Below are 20,429 nucleotides of genomic sequence, written 5' to 3' on the forward strand. Positions count from 1 at the left end.
AGATCTAGGTGTAGTCCTCCAAAATAATGGAAAGTTCGATGAGCATATCCAGTTGAAGGTGGGTAAAGTTTTTCAAATGTGTGGTTGGATATATCGCACGTTTAAGTNCCTATTTCTCGTGTTTATTAGCGATCCAAAGTCGAGACATGGCGCCTTGGTATCAAAATTCGCCGACGATATCAAACTCTTCCGCCAGATTTTAGGTCCAAACGATTTCAAGTCCCTCCAGGATGATTTAGATTATGTGTCTGACTGGGCTAAGGAAAATAAAATGCATTTCAATGCATCAAAGTGCGTGGTCTGGAGTCTTGGCCGGAAATCATCAGACATTGAGCTCAATTACAACATTGCTGGTGTTTCCCTCTTCAGGCAATTGCACCATGTCGACCTTTGAGTTTCATTTGATAATTGTTTGACCTTCGACCAACACTGCAAATGTGGCATCTAACTCCAACGGGATGTTGGGCATGATCCATCGACATTTCTGCTCTAGAGAATGCATCCATTCTTGGAATTTCCTTCCCAAGAATGGTATCCCCCCAACCGTCGGGACGTTGCATTGTTGGAGAAAGTTCAACAAAGGGCCACAAAGTGGTGCAAAATTTTTGGGGTGTGCCCTAACCAAACCGCCTTACATTCCTGTCTTTGCAATCCCTTGAGGTAAGACGGCTGAAACTGGACTTGGTCTTTACCTTCAAAGTGTGTACAGGCCAGATAGCAATCAGGCCACTGGGCGACGCACCGTCGTATTTTGTCCGAAGCAAAAGTGAGCTTATAGAAAATAGGAGGCTGGCAAGAAAGCCCGTTTTTGAGCCCTTGGCTCGAACGAGAGCTCGTGGATATTCTTTCTTTGTTGGAATGACCAGAGCTTGAAATGAGTCGCCATTGTCAGTGAGATGTGTCGAAACGACAAAAGTTCAAAAGCAGCTTGACCAACCTCGTCGTAGAAAAAGTGGCAACACGGTGAATGTTGCCTGCGCTTGGAAGGGAGATCTTGGTTTTGGTGGAGCATTGCTCGGTATTTTCTTCTCCTTTTATTTACCCTTGGCCCTACCTCTAACGCCATATACTCTTTTATCATCTAACTGATGTTTGAGTGGTTAAATCAATAAACAATATTACTCTCAGTAACCCAACAGTAGATTCTTTCTAGGTCCTGCGCAAGGCTAGTGCAATCTTGCCAATTCTACCAGAAAATAACTTTGTATCGTCAGCATAAGAAGAGAGACTGGCAGTAAAACTAAGCTTTTGAGGTGGGGCAATGAATATTATGAAAAGGAGAGGCCTTACATTATGTATGTCACTAAGGGTTCCCTCGTCCTTAACAATTTGCTTCCTATCCTGAATGAAGCTTCTTATCCAATCACAAGGAGGGAGGACTTCATAGTCTTCAAGATATTCAAAAAGTTTGGACTTCATGATCTGTTAAATCACCTTCGCATGTTCAAGGTGAGAGGAGACGGCCTATAGTTACTGGGGAGCGCCTTATCTCCCCTTTTAAACATTGGAACAATGTGAGCTAATTCTAGAGAATATGGAACTTGAAGAACTTGCCCTGATCCAAGATGCAACGCATTAAGGACGAGAAAACAGGAGCAACAACCAATGAGCATCGCATCAGAAACTGAGATGTGACAACATCAGGACCAGGACAACTTGAAAGCCTTAAGTCCTTGATGGCCGCTAAAGCATCTTGGTCTGTAACTATGAGGTCATCAAATTGCTCAATTTAACTAACTACATCTCAACAGACTCGTCATTAGACCTATGAGCTGTTGTTTCTGAACTCAGTGGGGTTGAAAACACACTAGAAAACTGATCTCCAAGCATGTTAGCCTTGTGTATGATTGCCGGATGTTGGCTGTTGACTAGATATTTATTGATCGTTTGTGGAGGTATTTATAATAAGGGAAAATGTCTATGGCGAGTATGATGGTGAAAGCAGGAGTAGTGATAAATGTAAATTGATATCGGTGACTAGAATATAACATCTCCCTTCCCGGGGGAGGGGGGGCAGGGTTGACAATGGGGGGGGTACAGCACAAAAATATCACAGAGGGTTTGGTGGGAATGACTAGAGAATTGCGACATTTGACTAGACAAGCATGAACATAAATAAATGATGTATATATGACTAGAGTTGAATAATGTAGTGACTAGAAGGGCTGACTAGGCGTTGAAGGGTTTGACTAAGATCTATCCTCCATCCGGGTCACCACGTCCACCGGTCCTCCCCAACCATCCAAGCATTGATGTCTCCCCCAGCACCTCGGACACCCCACGGTCGACCTGGCCCAGTCACCGCTGCATCCACGGACCTTCCGCTGCACCCACGGGCGGGTCACTGCAACCACGGGCCTTCCGCACGCACCACGCTCTCGCTGCGACCACGGCCATCCCGCTGCACCATGCCCACCCGCTGCAACCACGGCCATTCCGCACGCATCACGTCTCCTCTGGGTCCAAGTTCCGCATTGGCGTCCTCAGTCGTCTGGGGGAAGGTTCTTCCACCTGGAGGTGGCTACTACCGACTGCGCCATGTATGATTGCCGGATGCTGGTTGTTGACTAGATATTTATTGATCGTTTGTGGAGGTATTTTTAATAAGGGAAAATGTCTATGGCGAGTATGATGATAGGAGCAGGAGTAGTGATACATGTAAATTGATATCGGTGACTAGAATATAACAGCATGAGAGAAAAAAGTCTTCATATTCGACCTGACCTCCTGAACCACCTTACTCTCAGTTTGTAACTGGTCATTTTCGATGGAGGCCTTAATCTTACCCTAAATTGCGTCCAAATTGTTTTGGAGACTACCCAAAATTACTGAATTCGAAGTGCTTTCAGCCTCTTAGATAGTTTGCAACTCTTTTTGAACAAAACAAAGTCTTCTTTTACCTTGGACTTCTTACTTTTTTCTGTGTCCCACCTTCCGGAACACATTCAGATATTGCTAGACTGGAGCAAACTTCCTCAAAAACTGAAACTAATTTAGCAATAACTGCATCTATGGAAGATTCCAGTTTCAGAATTGAAACCAGGTACAGTTCCTCTAATCTTTCTACAATCATCGGTCAATGTTCATCTTTGAACTGGAACTTAACCAAACCGACCTCTTCTGCCACTTTTACTCTAAAGCATGCCGGCTTTTGAGTTATGGTCGACCCATAAACCACTGAAAATAACTTTCAGTGGTCTATGGTCGACCCTATCTCAAGAGCATGTTGATCTGACAGATTACTAGTTGTCACATGGACATACTGGATCAGATCAGGGTCATTGGAAAAGACCAAATCCAGAACATTATTCGCTCTGGAGGCCGCACCAGCATGCTGGGAGAAATTGTGCGAGATCGAAAATTCTTCCAGCTTTTCGAGCGACTGAAATGTCGATCTTGAAACGGGAATATGCCCAACGGGACTGTCCTCCCACTCTACAATACAACGCTAGCCGGAAAACTAAATTCCCCTACAAAGATATCTTTCGAGGAAAGTGCCTAATCTACCTCATTTCCAGTGAATTGGTGAGCTGACATAAAGAGCTTCTTGAACAAGAAGGGGGCCTATACATTCTTACGTTAAGCAACCAATCCATCCGTTTTCCTCCGCCAAGACCATCGCGACCTCAATCCCAGCCTCTTCAAATGGTTGGTTGTTTTGGATGCGGGGACGGGATACTGGCAGGTAGAGCTAGATCCTACATCCAGACATCGGACTACTTCCTTGACTCCGTTTGGGTGCCTTTGCTATTGTCAGGCCCCCATGGGTCTCAACACTTCTGGCAATAAATTCTGCGCTCAAGGGGATCAAGCCCTCGGTGGTCTTGCTGGAGTCCGTAAGATCGTTGATGATAGTCTCATCTGTACCGATTTGTACAAGGATTTAGCACAGAAAACTGAGGCTGTGGTAAAGAGATGCGAGGAAAACAACATCACCCTTTCCAAGACCAAGGCTCAAATCGGTTCATCCGTGAAATTCGCCGGACATGTGATTGGTCCCGAAGGTGTGCGCCCGGAACCAGCCAAGGTGGCAACTAATTCCAAATTCCCCGCTCCCGCCAACCTCACAGATTTGCGATCGTTCTTGGTTTTGACCAATCAGCTTGTACCCGATCTGGCCCATGCATCCCGACCTCTCAGGAACCTGCTGAAGAAGGATATGATATTTCAATGGTTGGCAGACCATCAAGTATCGTTTGATGCGGTAAAATCAATTCTCACCAATCCCAAAGGTCCAGTCCTGGGTCATTTCAATCCTTCATTGACCACCTTCCTTCTCACCGACGCTTCTCGCTTGAATGGATTGGGATACGCTCTTCTACAACCGAATACCAATGGCCAATCCAAATTAATTCAATGTGGATTGCTTTACCCGCGCGATGCTGAAACTCGGTATGCCGTTTCTGAGATTGAGGCCCTGGCTGTTTAGTGGGTCGTACAAAAATGCCAGGTTTATCTTCTAGACCTGCACTTCACTGTGATAAACCATCATAGCCCCCTTCTCGGAGTTTTCAAGTGTTCCAACCTGGCCTCCATGGATAATATTCGTTTTCAACAGATCCTCATCAAGCTGTTGGGATACACCTTCGATATCCAGTGGACGCCGGGCAAAAGCCATCACATTGGCGATTCATTATCCCAATACCTGCTCTTTGATGAATTAAAATCTCCTGAACAGGACGTCAATTGGTGACCATTGACCTCAACACCGTCCAAGCTAACGCCATCCCAATTCAGCATGGGACTCGATTTCAATAAGTAACAAAGTGGATATTGATTATCAACTGGTGATCTCTACGTACTCTTCCATTTGTAGGGAATATTGAAAAAGGGGGCTCAAAAGGGGTGGGAGCCGAGGAAAGCCCTAATCCCGAGAATCCAGCTCAATCCGGCTGTAATCCAGCCGTTCGGGGGCCAGTCTCCTAAATCCTTATCCCCAATACCAAATCTCAACCGTCCAAATTATATTCAAAGCAGTGGGATAACCTGTCTGTCTACGAAACCACGGGGCTGTTTGTCCTGCAAGAACACCGCATTGTCTTGCCGCAAGCCTTTCACCCATTCATTTTACGTGGTCTCCATGCCTCCCATCTAGGCATTTGCCGCACTGATGCCTGGGCTTGCCACCTCTATCTTTGGCTAGGCATGAATAATGACATTGATCAGGTCGTTAGTTCATACGCATCATGCCAAGAACATCGTCTGAGTCATCCGGTGGAACCCTTGATCCAATCCACGGCCTCCTGACCATTTGAGGCTATTGCTGTTGACATCTTTGAGTGCACTGGGGGTCATGGGGATCATTACCTTAACCGATTTTCGGGTTGCGTGGCCCGCCTATCCCGAATGGAGGCCCAGGCAGTCATCGATATCCTAAAAGATTGGTTTGAGGATTCGGGGATCCCACAAACTATTCGATCTGATGGCGGTCCTCAATTTCGATCTCAATTCGCGGAATGTTGCCATCATCATCATATTACTCACGAGCTGGCTTCTGCTTATCATCCGGCCTCCAACGGACACGCCGAATCCACCGTCAAGTCAATGAAAATTTTTTTTCAGCAACATGGCCACGATTGGCGCTCCTTTTGTGGATCTCTCCTGGATTTGATAAGTCATGATATAATCATCTACTGCAATAGCTTATTTCTCTACCCTGGTTCCCTCTAGTAACTCCTTTTTGTCCTAGACAGCGATGGCAAAATTCGACTTTGTTGCTGCATCCTAACCACATCCAGCTTAGCCCCGAAAAGAGCCTTGAACTTCGAAGGAAATTCTGCCACCTTCTGCCACCATTTTCTGCCACCTGGTCAAAAATGGCTTTTAATAATTTCCGATCCAAGTTATTTAACATTGGCAAAAATCCACTTCGAAGGAATTTCTCCCACATTTTGCCACCATTTTCTGCCACCTGGTTAAAAATGGCTTTTAACGATTTCTCATCCCTGGTTCTAGACACTTCTTTACCCTTCCACTTATAGACTACTCTTCCATTATATTAAATAAAACGGCTTGTTTGTTGCAAATACCTGACAGAAACATCCACGACTTTGAGAAGATATTCCAAACCTTCCACTGCCTAGCCCGATGGTACATTAAATTTGCCGGAACTTGCAATAAATCCCATTGCACCCACATTGCTGACTGCTTTTCTTATCGAGACCAAAATTCGTTTACAGAGCGCTTTCAGGGTCCAATGGTACTTGAAAATAACTAGGAACCACGTCAATTTTAGCAAACCATGAAGAATGTGGCTTGACTTGTTTGATCAAGTCTGGTGGCGAAGAAAAGGGATGGATTGCTCGACGTCCAGCCTATCAAGTTGATGGTAGTCTGTAAACACACGGGCTTTTTTGCCACCCACTTTCTCAACAAAATAAGCTGGGGAGGTCCAAATAGTTTGCTCTGTGCATGGGCTTATTACACCAACCGTAAGTAGTTAATCGATCAGATTATCCGTCATCTTTTTCAAGTGTATTGGCACAAGCCTCGCCTCCGTCACCCGGCAAGGTTTCACCCCAGCTGATTCGTCCATGTGAATGTGCATATCAGGCCCCATGGTTCCTGCCAATACCCTGAGTGAGTCCACCAAAATATCAGAAAAATCGCTTCTGATTCCTCAATATTGCCAGCTTTTCATTTGTGACTCCTCTGATTGAGAAAAAATCAGAGGCAGCACATCCAAGGCAACCATGTCCTTAAATCCGATCAACATTGGGCCCCAATCTGAGCTTTATATGAGATGGCATTAGGATCACACCTCTTGGTAGCTTTCCCATCGGACGGACCAAGACGCCATTCTGTCCAGGATAGCAATCACTTGTTCTTCTCTTCAAGATGAAAAAGCACAAGCTGGAGTCATTACCGCGGTTTTGGTGAACTGGGTTAAGATTGCTTGCCATGCGAAATTGATGTCGGCGCTCCACGTTGCTTTCCTTTGTTCAACCCGCCATAGTCTGGTGTTGATCTATTCAGTACTGCTCTTCCATATTGCTCCGTTAGCTCAAGAATGTCCTCGTCCTGGGCTTGGTGTTGATTTGTCACTTGTGAAATATGTGAATATAGTGAGTAAATAGACGCCTGTCATGTCAATGACGGTCTGTTTATCCATTATCTGCATTTCCGCCTGGGCTGTTTACTCCGACTGTGTCATATAACGTTCCAAAAAAATGAGGCGCTAAACACGTTGACAAAATTGATTGCAGAGATCTACGAATCTTTTGATTATTTGAATTCGAAAGCTATCAGAGTTTCTATGACCAAGAGCAGGCCGATATGACGGAAAACTCGTTCACAGTCCATATTTCTAGAAGTTCGTACATGGGTGAAACTTTGCGTAGTTTCTGTCGACCCACTTCACTCATCGAACCAAACAAAGGGTAAATGGCACAGAGAGATTAAAGGCCTGGGCTCAGCACAAGACGACCTAAAATGTAGCCCTGAGGAACACCCGGCTTGACATCATGGACCTCAGTAAGGGATCCTCTAACCTGAACTAGTTCCTCCCTATCGCAAATGAAACTTCGTAACCAATTGAGAACCTTGCCATGAATTCCAATCACATGAAACCTGTCATCTAAAAGGCCATGATCTCCTTTGCCAAAGCGTTTGACAAAGTCAAGACAGATTACATCGACTGACTCATGACTCACAAGTACCTCAATAAGTTGCTCTACATCCTAAAGCAATTAGTTAACCTAAAATTACTTTACTACCTAAAATTTGATTCTGGTTGAGGAATCTCCCGTATATTGCACAACAATATATCATGATACATCAATACAATGAGAATATTCTTTACACTAATTCATGAGTCACCATCAACAAGGTTTTTTTCTTGTCAGGTGCCAATGACACACATGCAATCAAGAAAATGCCCAAGCTTGTTATTATAATAATAAATCTTAAACTCTTCAGCAAGTACAAAGTGTACCGTAAAAATATTCAGCTATCATTTTGTAGTTTGTGGCTATCGACCCTCAAATCCTGAAAAGATAAAAATGAGACTTGCCAAATGGAACCAGATTTTGGCAATATTGGTAACTAGGCTTTCCCATCAGTCGGTAGAACAATTCTTTTCGTTTCTCGCCATCCGTATTAGCATTCAATTCAATCAGGGTTGCCGTGAAGAGATCTTTTAAACAGACGTCCCTCATGGCACGTCTGAACAAATCCATGTCTGAAATGAAACATTTTTTTTTTGAAAGAAGACTTCTAGAAAGATCAATCCAAAGATCTCTTAGGCAACACTTATCCTCATTCCGGATAAGGACACAGAGAAGGGAGACATTTAGAAACATAAAGGGTAGGGTAACATTCATACCCATGCTGAATATTATATAACCCCAATTTCGTTCTGCTTTAGAGCTCGCTGAGATCAGACGCATTTTAGTTTGCTGCTGTTCTGTTCTCCCAAGAATTTAGCACCAAGGTGCGACTTTCTTTGTTGCTGATCACGTGTAATGTTCGTGGTGTTTGTGCGTGAATGAATAAATGGGAATTGCATTTATTTACTCAACTTTTTCAACTAGTTTTTCATAGCTCTTTGTTAAGAAGTAATTACTTTAAAACCTTAATAAGCTTATTGATCGTTTATGTTTAGCTTTAGTATTTATAGTATTTTTAGTATCTAGCTTTATATTGTAGTATAATTAGCTTCAATTCAAAGAAGAAAATAAGTCGCTGCCCAGTAACTATAGGCCGATTTCTCTCACTTTGAATATTGCAAAGGTGTTTGAGAAGATCATGAAGTTCAAACTTGTTGAATTTCTTGATATTCATGAAGTCCTTCCTCCTAGCCAACATGGGCTACGAGCACCGTTAGTATTATTTAGTTGACGTAGTCTATCTCGACCTTGCCAGGGCCTTTGACAAGGTAGATCATGGCCTTTTAGTTAACAGGCTCCATGAGATTAGGATCCAAGGCAAAATTCTCAATTGGTTGCGAAGTTTCATTTCTTGTAGGAAGCAATTGGTTACGGTTGAGGCATCCCTTAGTGACATACATGATGTCAAGTCGGGTGTTCCTTAGGGCTCCATTTTGGGTCCTCTCCTTTTCATCATTTTCATTGCTCCGCTTCAGATCTGGTATAGGTCCTAGACCAAATCTACTCCGTGGTTGCTGCGAGTATCATGGCACTGAATGGAATAAAATTCCGTTCAATAACCTTTGGGTCGACGCCATTAGACACTCCACTATTATATGATGAAGGTAAGGAAATTGAGCAGGTCTCATCCATGAAGGATTTAGGTGTAGTCCTCCAAGATAATGGACAGTTTGATGAGCTTATCCAGTTGAAAGTTGGTAAAGCATTTCAAATGTGTGGTTGGATATATCGCACGGTTAAGTCCAGCGATAGTATCACGTGCTAACTCTGTACAAGTCGGCTGTCCAGCCACATCTTGAATATGCTTCACCCATTTGAGCGCCAATGCGTTCAGCAGGTTTGCAAAAGCTCGAGTAGGTCCAAAGCGTTTTACTAGGATCATTGAGGATATGAGAGAGCTCTCGCATTGGGAGAGGTTAGAAAGGTTGGGATTGTACAGTATTCAGAGAAGGTACAAAAGATATCTGAAACTGTACGTTTTCAAAAGCATTCATGAGACTTATCCCAACCCAGGATTTGGGGTCAATTGTAGTGACCGTAGAGGCTTAATGTGCGTTTTGAGAGCACCATCAAGCCCCCAAGAATCCAGGCTAGTTAATACAATGACGTACAAACTCACTTCTTTCTTCGGCTCCTTCATTGCTCATTTTTTTCTTTTTTTGCGGACTTCCTTTCCGCTACCAAATGTCTTTTATTAGCGGAAAAACTGTCTACAACACTGAGAGAAATCTAACTACAAAGACATTGCACAAACATAGATGATCAATAAGTAACCGTTTCGGAGACTCTGAACACTCCCAGCTAGAAGTTAAGCAACGAGTTGCAAAGACGTCATATACAAGAACCCAATAACCTTCACGAGGGTTATTGACAAAGCTACAATGCATACATATAGTGTTATACAATGAGAATTGTCTTGGCTTATATCGACGTCTTTAATTGGGTGCTGATCTGGATGCGATCTATTTGGATTTTTCAAAGGCCCTTGACAAAGTTGACCATGGACTATTATTGCGGAAGTTGGACGACGTCGGGTTTTTTGGCCCAGTGAAAACCTGGATGCAATCATGGTTAAGAGGAAGAGCACCAGTGGTTCTGAATGGCACTGGCTCTGAGTGGAAACCAGTCAAATCTGGTGTTCCCCAAGGGAGTGTACTTGGACCACTTCTTTTTCTCGTCTATGTGAATGACTTATAACCTTTGCATGGATCGGGGATGTTGAAGTTTGCAGACGATGTGAAGCTCTTCCGAAAGATCAGTGACCTAGGAGACGTACAAGCTCTTCAGAGGGACATTTCAGCGGTTGAAAGATGGGCCTCGGTAAACGGCATGGGATTGAACTCCCCGAAAAGCACGTTTATGAGTTTTGGCAGACGCCAAGACTCTAAGCCTTTCACTTACTCGATGACGAATGGTTCTCTCCTGTCCAAAAAAGTCTCTCAAAAAGATCTTGGAATCACCTTTGACCCATCAAATACGTTCAGCAGGCATTGCTCAGACGTGAAAGTAAGAGCAAATCGTATTCTAGGCTTGCTTAAACGTCACTTTATAACAAGGGCTTGTGAGATTTGGGCCAAGTTGTTCAAGACCTACGTCCGGCCCTTGTTTGAATTTGGCACCCAAGTGTGGTATCCAGTCTTAAAGAAAGATATTGGTGCGATTGAGTCTGTGCAGAGGCGGGGAACAAAAGTGTCGGGCAAGTGCAGAGACCTGCCATATTACGACAGACTAGAAACACTAGGCTTGGTCTCCCTGGAGAAGAGAAGAATTCAGCTGGACTTAGTTCTTGTTCACAAGCTCTTCACTGAGAGGGTGATTTTATTTCGCTGGAATTCGGAGGAGCTCCTCTTTTCTCTCGGAGTCGTTGCCGTCCGCCCATTCAACACGAGAAGCACGTCCCAAAACTTACAAAAAGTGGATAATTTCAACTTGAGGTGACGTGGCCATTTCCTTGCCATTCGTGTCAAAAAAATATTTGAATGCTTTGCCGTTGGAACTTCGACAGACGTCCTCTTGTACCTCCTTCATAACGGCCCTGAAGAAGCTGGATTTCTGTGCCCTCCGAGTCTTGTTTTGACGCCGCACACAAGAAGGGCCACCAATGTCTCAATTCAGTCGAGTGTTGTTCTAAATTAGTTTCATAATCCTCTCCCATCTTGTTTCCCTTTTCTTCTCTAACCTATACCCTCCATACACTCTATGTGCTATGGGTGGCCATACAATAAACAAACAATTAGTTCCTGGGTAGCGGTGTGGGTGTCTTCAGGGGACGTGTCCGTGGGTAGTTCAGGCGTTGTAAAGGAGAGTCCTATTGGTGTCATAGCGACCGCCTTGGTCTCAGCGTGATAAGAAGAAGAAGCAGAGTAGTGTGGACCTATCAAGAAGCAACTGGGTGGTAATTGGATTATTGCGGTTCCAAAAACGCTCAGTTTTTCCGGGTCCTGAGGATGGCATTGGACAACGATGTCTTGTTTCTGAGAATGGATGAGCAGGAACACTTGATCCATAACTTCTTGAATAAGGGCCTTTATTTGCATCGTCATACGGCCCAGAGAAAACGGGAAGAGGCATGGTAGATTGCTACATAAACTGCTCGTGCCTTGCCTTGAACGCAAATTTTTTTTCCGGACATAATGTTACCCGAGGCACTAATTGAAAGTAAGATTTTGATAGAATTAGTCAAAAACAACACAAACGCATTATAATTCAATAACAAGGAATTGGCCCAATCGGCCCTTTATTTGGTAGAGGCTGAATGACAAAGCGCCCTCGGGAATCCAAAACGTAAAATATATTTCGTGCAGCGTAAGAGGGCTATAGTTGGCCTCTCGTACAATTCTATCTCGCAATGCTTCTTTGCAGCCGTTGCATTTCCATTGAGCAACGCTCATGCACAATGGTCTTCATAGTTTTTATAATTCGTCGAAGACTTGCCAACATAATGTTCACTGAAACGACTGCAATCCTCTAATTCTTCCTCTCCAATTAAATGAAAGTGGGCTTCCCCTGGAGATGTCGCAATGAAATCCTTGGTTTTGGGCAAAACTGTTGTCGAATAAGACAATTCCAATGGTCCAGGTACAAGTTTGAAAAGAGTCATCTCCGACGATTTTTTAACCAATGGGACCTGAACCGTGATGGAAAGGATTCCGTTTTGGACGTTCCAGGTAGTTGGAAACTGGAGGAAGGTGCTGAGGGTTAAAAATGGCACCACATGATTGTTCGTTTCGGCCAACACTTCAAGTTTTTGAAGGGACTTCAGAACGAGGGGCCCCGTCACAAGTCCTGTTGGAAAATGGTGAAGAAGTAGTTGATTCAGTCCCTGTTCCACCTGAAGAACTGATAACGGTTCATGGGTACGCCGAGACCAAGCAGTTGAGATCAGCGATACTCGGAACAGTGAGTATTGTGAACTAGAGGGCTAGTTAAGCCCTCTATTGTGAACACAGACGCGCAGAAAGTACAGACGAGTGTAGAGAATATCAGGTCCATAGAATACTACATCTCCCCAAAGTATAAAGCGAAGTGAATATACAAATACCAAAAATAGACGTAGAATTCAAATTTCATTTTCTCATGGATGCCTTCTTTCTTGTTAAGTTCCACGTTCGGGTCCAATGAATGATAACAATCCGTGATACGGCGCCTTTAAGGTCCAAAGATTGCTTAAAAGGTCACATTAAGAATAACACATTGTCCGAAGCCCCAATAATCCTCAGATGGCAAACCAAATACATTTGTTCCGCATACTTTCCAGAGCAGAGGAGGAGGACCAACAGGAACAACAGGATCAATTCACCTTGGCCATGAGGTTGAAGTAGACGGAAGGATGGATCGTTGAACATTGGGTGTCGCTGGAGGATCCAGGGGGCAAGGTGGTTGTAGATATCGTCTATTTCGGACGAAGCATCCAGCATCCGTTCCGACCACGTAGGATCAACCAAATTCTGATTTTTCAATGATCTCTCCAGCACGGAGCGACTATTCTTTGTCTATGGGATGTTGAATATGGACCATGTCACCCAGCTTCAATACCGGTAGGGCATTCCCCGCAGCCTCACGCACGCGTTGCTCACCTGTGGCTTTTGGGGCTGCACTGAAAGCCGTAGTTTGCTCCAATTGAAAGTCATTTGACCTAGCCGTGGGTAGGCGGGTCCAAAGATGGCGGCCAAAGAATCCCAGGGCGGGCTCGTAGCCCTCCGGACGTGGAGTGGCACGCCAATCTAGAAGTGCCGCACGGAATTCGTTGCTGTCAATCCCAGCGTGTTTTTTTAGTGTCGATTTATTCATGTTCAATGGAGAGCAAATCAACCAATGAGCCAAGAGGGGACAAGAGTTCATAGGAAATGCAAAATTCCAACAACCCCCCCTTAAGGTTGAACGCATTGAGACTTTCGTCTTCAAGATGTCAGTCACACTGAGCCAGACCAAAACAATAACAAAGAGAAAAGAGCGTCAACATGTCGAGTTCGAATCGGAATAAAAGATGGCAATAAAGACGGGAATCCACGACGCTTCAGATGAAGATGGGATGGCTGGCGAATTTGACGTGTCTCCCGGCACGAATACGGTTACTTCGGCGGGGACGAACGTCTTCATCAACCGCCAAGTCTGCCGGTGGTGGGTTCGACGAACTGGGCGGAAACTGTGGACCACGCTCACGCTCCTGCAATGACAATGGTGGGGCAAGCCGAGGTAACGACGATTTCTTCGGAAAATCCCACCCGGCGTCTCATCGAGGTAAGAACGACTGTGGGGCAGCAGGCGCTCAATGATCCGTCCCCCAAGTGACCAATTCATGTCAATGGGTGACTGATAGAGGACGTAATCGCCGGGTGAAAGAGGAATCACATTTTTTGCCACCAGCAGCCACAGCACTTGACTCCCGGGTTGCTCACCAAGCCTGGATAAAATCCTGAGACACGGGTGAAGGCTCACGGGCATCCGGAAGGCTGCTCCGAAGATGGCAACCAAAAAATCCGTAGGCAGGGCTGAATCCGTCAGCTTGCATTGTACAACGCCAGAGGAAGAGGTCTTCACGAAACAGGTCATCATTCAAACCGACCTTTTTGAGCAGCAACTTCATGGATTTCACGGCCGCTTCAGCCTGACCATTGCTATGGGCGTGGTACAGCGACGATGTTTCATGGTGAATGAGATAAGTGGTACAAAAAATTCCTCGAATTTTTGACGGAATTGTGGACCATTGTCACTTTTGAGCATTTTCGGGAATCCATGTTCCCAAAACCATCTCAACAATGTACAACATATGGTTTTGATGGACAATGACCGTAGACGTGCCACCAAAGGGAACCCACTGAAATGATCAACGGCCAATAAAATATGGTGCCCGTCAATTTCAAACAGGTCCACAGAGATTTGTTCCATTGGGCATGAGGCTTCACCAGATCGCACTGTCTCACAGCTTTGAGATGGTAAGGCCTCGAGGCAGGCACGGCAACCAGAAATCCGGACACGAAATTCATTTGCCATACCCTTGGCCAGGAGTAAAGCTGACGTGCCAATGTGTACGTTTTGGTTACTCCAAACTTACTTGCATGTAAAAGATCAATGATTTGTGATCCAACTGGACCGGGAACAACGAGTTGTGATCCGTGAAAGATTAACCCTTCCTCAATCCAAAGAGCATCAAAAATGGACCAGAAATGGTTCAAAGAGGCTAGTAAAGTCCCAGATTGAACACACTCACGAAGTGTACGATAGTCCTCGTCTTCATTTCCTCAAATGATCAACAAAGCTGGGTCAGCTATTTCAATCGCAGCACAAACTTCAATATCTAAATCTGAATCACACGGGAAGAAAAGAGCACGACTGAGAGGATTGGCGATCGAATGCAACTTGCCCGCCGACCATCCAACAGAGAAGGTGTACCGCACAAGAATCTCACAGATTCGTTGAAGCCGATCATTAGAAAGTGCTGCCATGCTTCTCAAATATACCCAACAAAGGCCAATGATCTGTGATGACTTTAAAGCCTTTAAGACCACGCAAGTAAAAGTCACATTTTTGAATGGCCTACAAAATAGCCGAACACTTGAGTTCAAAAGTGGCATAATTTTTCCGGGCAGAAGAAAGTGACCGTGAACTACACTGGATTAATTTCGGTCTCCCGTCCTTGCCTCTCTGAATAAGGGCATAACTCAGACCATAGACACGGGATGCGTTCGTCAAGAGTTCGGTCCTGAGATGTGGGTCGAATGGTGCAACAATGGCAGATGAGCATAGGAGATCCTTGGTCCGGCGAAATTCAATCTCATGAATATCAAGCCAAACAAACGCGTGGTTTTTCTTGAGAAGTTCCCTCATCGTTTTTGTGGAGTGGGCGAGATCAGGCAAGAATGACCCCAACTGATTTGCTAGGCCAAGAAATGATCGGAGTTCTGTGATATTTTTTAGGCGTTGGAAATTGACGAATTGATGCCACCTTGGAGGGATCCGGTTGAACTCCATTGGGACCGACGATGAACCCAGCGAAGTTCATTGATTGTCCAATGGCCAGCGTATTTAAGGAAAGTCAAATTCCAGCAACCCTACAACAATCAAGCACAACTCGTAGGCGTCGAAATAATTCCCCCCGGGTCAGGGCCTGCACCAGCATGGCGTCAACTATTTTCATCAGCCATTCAAGCCCCGCAACAGTTGCATCAGTTCTAATTTTAAATTCATCAGAGCTGGAATTTAATCCCATGGGAGCCACACTGTACCTCCGCTTGCCATTAGGCAGCAGTACGGCTGTGAGTAAGGAACTCTCATAGTCTAAAGGCACTTGAAAATATCCATGTACTGCATCCAATTTTTCAAACCATCGCAAGTCTGGTCTCACTTGTTTCATAAGATCATGTACTGACGAGAAAGGATGAATAGGTCTTTTCACTGTTTTATTCAATTGTCGGGAGTCGGTCACCAATCTTGCCTTTTTACCTCCAGGCTTCTTGACAAAAGGAGCGGGTGAGGTCCATTCAGTGGGTTCTGTACATGGCACAGTTGCTCCCGCTGAAACAAGTTCCTTGATTAGCTCATCAGTAATGGGTTTTAAATGAATTGGAACTTGACATGCTCTAGTTACCTTGCACGGCCTCACGTTTGCGGACTTGTCCAACTCAATGGTCATTTTTGGTCCCCGAATTGTACATGATGCTTTGCCAAGAGAATCCACTAACACATCTGTATAGTCAGTTTTGATCTTCTCCACAGTGTCAGCTACCTCGATTTCCTTGCTCACAACACCTTGGAGGATGTCATCACAAGGGATGGGATGGGGAAAGTTCTTCGGGATGATATTCAAGGCCATGAGATTGTGCAAACTAATTAACGTTGAACCAACCAAATCTGGTGACACCATAGTGGATATGGAAGCAGTTGGACTACCTGGAACTGACATTACAACCAAAGATAGAAACAGCGTTGGTTATTGATGACCCATTTGCAGCAACAAGAGTTGTGGAATGTGGTTGGGGCATGATGTCCGGTGGTAGTTTTGACGCCGGTATCAAGGTGCGAGTAGCTCCTGTGTCTGAAATAGCAGTGATGTGCTGAATTTTACCCTTTCCAAACGTGCAGGAGAGACGTATTGTTGGTGTTGATGGGAAACACGTTTTGTCAACCACAGCTGGAATGTAAGCAGAGGATGGACTTCTGTCTCCTCAGTCACGATGACTCAGTGTTGGGGCTCTACGAACCCTATCCCTGCCCCGTTGGCTCTCACGTGATCGATTGCGACATCTACCATAGGATGACTCCCGGGATTTCGGCCTTTCACGGGACAATGACCGTTCCCTTGATTTAATGCGTTGACGACTGTTATATCATTACTCATGCTCTCTCTTAACCACCATTCATATCGCAATAATTCATTCAGTTCTATATAAACCTCTATTTTCCCGCACAATAAATCAGTCCACCATTCACCATCTTCATGACTTGACATGGCGCAGTCGGTTCGTCCGGCTTGCTGTCCTCTGTCTACGTCTCAATCTTGAAACCCTTCAAATGTGGACCCATCCCAAGACAACAAGTCGGCATCCTGCAATCATCCTGCAGCCCTTCAGCTTGCTCCTGCAGCCCTTCAGCTTGCTTCTGCAGCCCTTCAGCTTGCTCCTGCAGCCCTTCAGCTAGCTCCTGCAGCCCTTCAGCTCGCTCCTGCAGCCCTTTCGTCCGTGGCCTTTCGCCACCCCTTCGTCCGTGGCCTTTCGCCACCCCTTTCGTCCGTGGCCACTTGGCCCTCCTTCCCAGCTTCAAACCGCCCCAGAAGGGAGATGTTATGTCATTACTCATGCTCTCTCTTAACCACCATTCATACTCGCAATAATTCATTCAGTTCTATATAAACCTCTATTTTCCCGTACAATAAATCAGTCAACCATTCACCATCTTCATGACTTGAACCAGCACCAGATGTGCAGCCTTGCTGCATTCATGACAAACCATGTCACGGAGTGGACAGCTCACACGTGAATGTCCAGTACGTCCACAACGATCACATGCACCTTGACTGCCACCATGAATGTCGTCAATGGTACGGCCTGTTCCCGAATTCCTTGAGCCGACTCAAAGGCAGTAGCCGTGCTTAGAACCATTTCCAGTGTTGGACCCCTGAGTTCCAATAGCTTCAAGAACATGTTGGTGTCATGACGGCATGCAAAAATTAATTCAAACATGTGATGTTCATCCAGTCATTTTTCCCTATTTCGGCCTTATCTCCAATAATTCGTAGTTGATGATAATAACCTGGAGGATGGGGGCGTGGCCTCGATGAGGACGGAGGACGAAGAAGAGACTCGTGGTGGAAACGAGAACAAGTGTGTGTGTGTATTTTTTGTATCAGCTGAGAGAGAAAAATGTACAGTGCGTTACACATAAGGCGCCAGGTATACAGCGTTATTTATAAGCAACACTACACCTCCCCCCTGAATATTGAGTCCGCGAAATATATACATATAATTATAACGCAAACCGTTCGTTACTAAGGCTCTCATGTTTCTCTCCGGGTTTTCCCGCGCCAAACGCATCAAAACATGACAGTGTCCAGCACGAGGTTCAAATTCCCGCTTGGAATCAAACGGTTTTCTTCGCTTTTCGTGTGCTTCTTCTTGGCAGCGATATAGGCTCCTGCGTGGTGTTTGGAAGGTTCGTGGCATCGTCAAAGATGCTTCCCGTCCGTGCGGGTCTGAAAAAGCGCCTATTTTGGACAAATTCGCCGGCAGATGTGGCAATCATGTAGGACCGGCCAGATTTGGACATTGACCTTACCACATCCGCGCTGAAGGACCAGTCTTTGTCTATCTGGTATTGGACGTGGACAAAGTCCCCGACTTCGAGGGTCCGGAGGCCCGTGCCCGTGACCCCAGCCGTTCGCGTCTCATCCACCCTGCGGTGTGCCTTGGCAAACCCTTCCATTGCTTGGAACTCCAAGGTTCTCGCCGATGGTAGCTGTGTGCGCAGATGTCTGCCAAAAAATCCGAAGGAGGGGGCAAACCCGTCCGCCCTTGGAGTCAACCGCCATTCCAACAGTGCTGTGCGGAAGTCACCGCCGTTGACACCGTTCATCTTCTTCAACAGGCCCTTCACTTGCTTGACAGCGGCTTCTGCTTGACCCTTGCTCTTTGGATGGTAAGGTGAACTTGTCTCGAACACAACCCCAAACTTGTCACATAACGCAGCAAACTTTTGTCGAAACTGCGGGCCGTTGTCGCCACGCAGCCAGCTCGGAAATCCAACCTCGTTGAACCATTGCCATAACCTCTTCCAGACCGCGTCCGTGAACAGCAAGGCCATCATGGCCACAAACGCAAATCCGCTAAACCAGTCAACCATGATGAGGAAGGTCCTTCCTTCTATCTCGAAAAGGTCGACCGAGACTGCCTCCATTGGGACCTTCCCATCGTCAATTCCGGACTGTAGCGGCTTGCTTGCCTGTGATGGTAAGGCTCTCACGCCCACGGAACATTGCCGGATCCACTGCTCTATTTCTTTCCACATACCCGGCCAATAATATAGCTGTTTCGGTAACTCTGTCGTTTTTGTGATTCAAGAGTGTGAAAGGTGGAGCAGCTTGAGTATGCAATGTCGTGCCAGCCGCGGGACAACCAGTTGATTGACGAGAAGAACCAGTCCGCCTCCGTCTTCCAACCACTATTTGTGAACGACGTTGCTGTATGGTGACAATGAGTGAGGGAGAATGTGGCTTTGTTCAACGCATCCTCTCAGTTTCACGTACTCTTCAACCATGTTCTTGGAAATAATGGAGAATGCCGGGTCATCCTCCAAAACCCTCGCACAGAGAGCCACCTCCAAGGACAGGTCTGTTGCGAAAGTGGGTAACCTGCTCAGTGCATCAGCGATCAGGTGGTTTTTTCCCGCAACCCACGTAATTGCAAACGAGTATTGTTCAAGGTTTTCACACAGCCTCTGAATCCTCGCGTTCTCGATCAACCCTAACGGCTTCTCAAAGATCCCCAAGAGCGGTCTGTGGTCCGTGACAATTTCGAACTCCAGCATTCCTCGCAGAAAGTACTTGCACTTTTTCACCGCAAACCAAATCGCACTCAATTCTAGCTCAAGGGTAGCATAGTTCTTCTGTGCTGGAGATAAGGCGCACGAGCCACATTAAACAAGGCGGATCTTCCCGCGTCCATCCACCGACCTTTCGCGTTGGATCAGGGCAAAGCCCAATCCGTGTAGGCACAAAGCATCCGTCAACAATTGCGTGTCAAACGCCGGGTCAAACGGTTGGACGACCGCTGGGGAGGTCAAGATGTCCTTGCTCTTCTCGAAGCTTCATGTCCAGGCAACACCGCAAGTATCCGTGTTGCTCTCTGACCGATAAAAGCTGCATGTGGTTTGAAGAGAAATATGTATACAAACTACAGCATCGTCATGAGAAAGCCAAGCTAAAAGCATGATGCAACAAAAGGGACTCTGAAAAGTCACAACAAGTTGCGACGGACATGGGATGGGCGCACTCAGCGCAACTATCCTCTTCTCTGTATATAATACGATGTTCCTCCTGAATAAAGGGCAGTCTACGACTTACTCTCTCCAAGTCAAGTCTATTCATTTTATTAGCTAGTCTTTAGTTTCACTAAGTCTCGTGTCTTGATCTCGTTGAACTTGATTCGAGCAATACAAATATACCATGAAGCTTTCCTTCCATGATGGGAATTTGGCTAAGCTCGACGACGCCAGGAGTTTTTCGGTTTTCAGGTCGTTATTAATCCTTCAAAGTGCTTCACAAAGTGCCTGAAAAGCAACCTCTGACTGGTGCAGCCTCCAAGATCCAAGAAACCGTCGACAAAAAGTCGT

The 20,429-nt window shown here is 45.6% G+C and overlaps 1 protein-coding gene across 2 annotated transcripts in view; it reads right to left on the bottom strand.

Annotated features, from left to right (window-relative positions):
- LOC131880505 (uncharacterized) overlaps positions 1-20,429 on the bottom strand; it is a 64,536-nt gene that overhangs the window by 27,419 nt on the left and 16,688 nt on the right. Inside the window, exon 2 of one of the 2 annotated variants that reach the window (XM_059227162.1) lies at positions 8,012-8,179. The exons of the other annotated variant lie outside the window; for it this stretch is intronic. Within the exon in view, the coding sequence (XP_059083145.1) occupies positions 8,012-8,179 (168 nt within the window). The remainder of the gene's footprint in view (positions 1-8,011; positions 8,180-20,429) is intronic. 2 annotated transcript variants of the gene reach the window in all.

Source organism: Tigriopus californicus, chromosome 5, assembly GCF_007210705.1.
Source record: "Tigriopus californicus strain San Diego chromosome 5, Tcal_SD_v2.1, whole genome shotgun sequence".
Taxonomy (NCBI): domain Eukaryota; kingdom Metazoa; phylum Arthropoda; class Copepoda; order Harpacticoida; family Harpacticidae; genus Tigriopus; species Tigriopus californicus.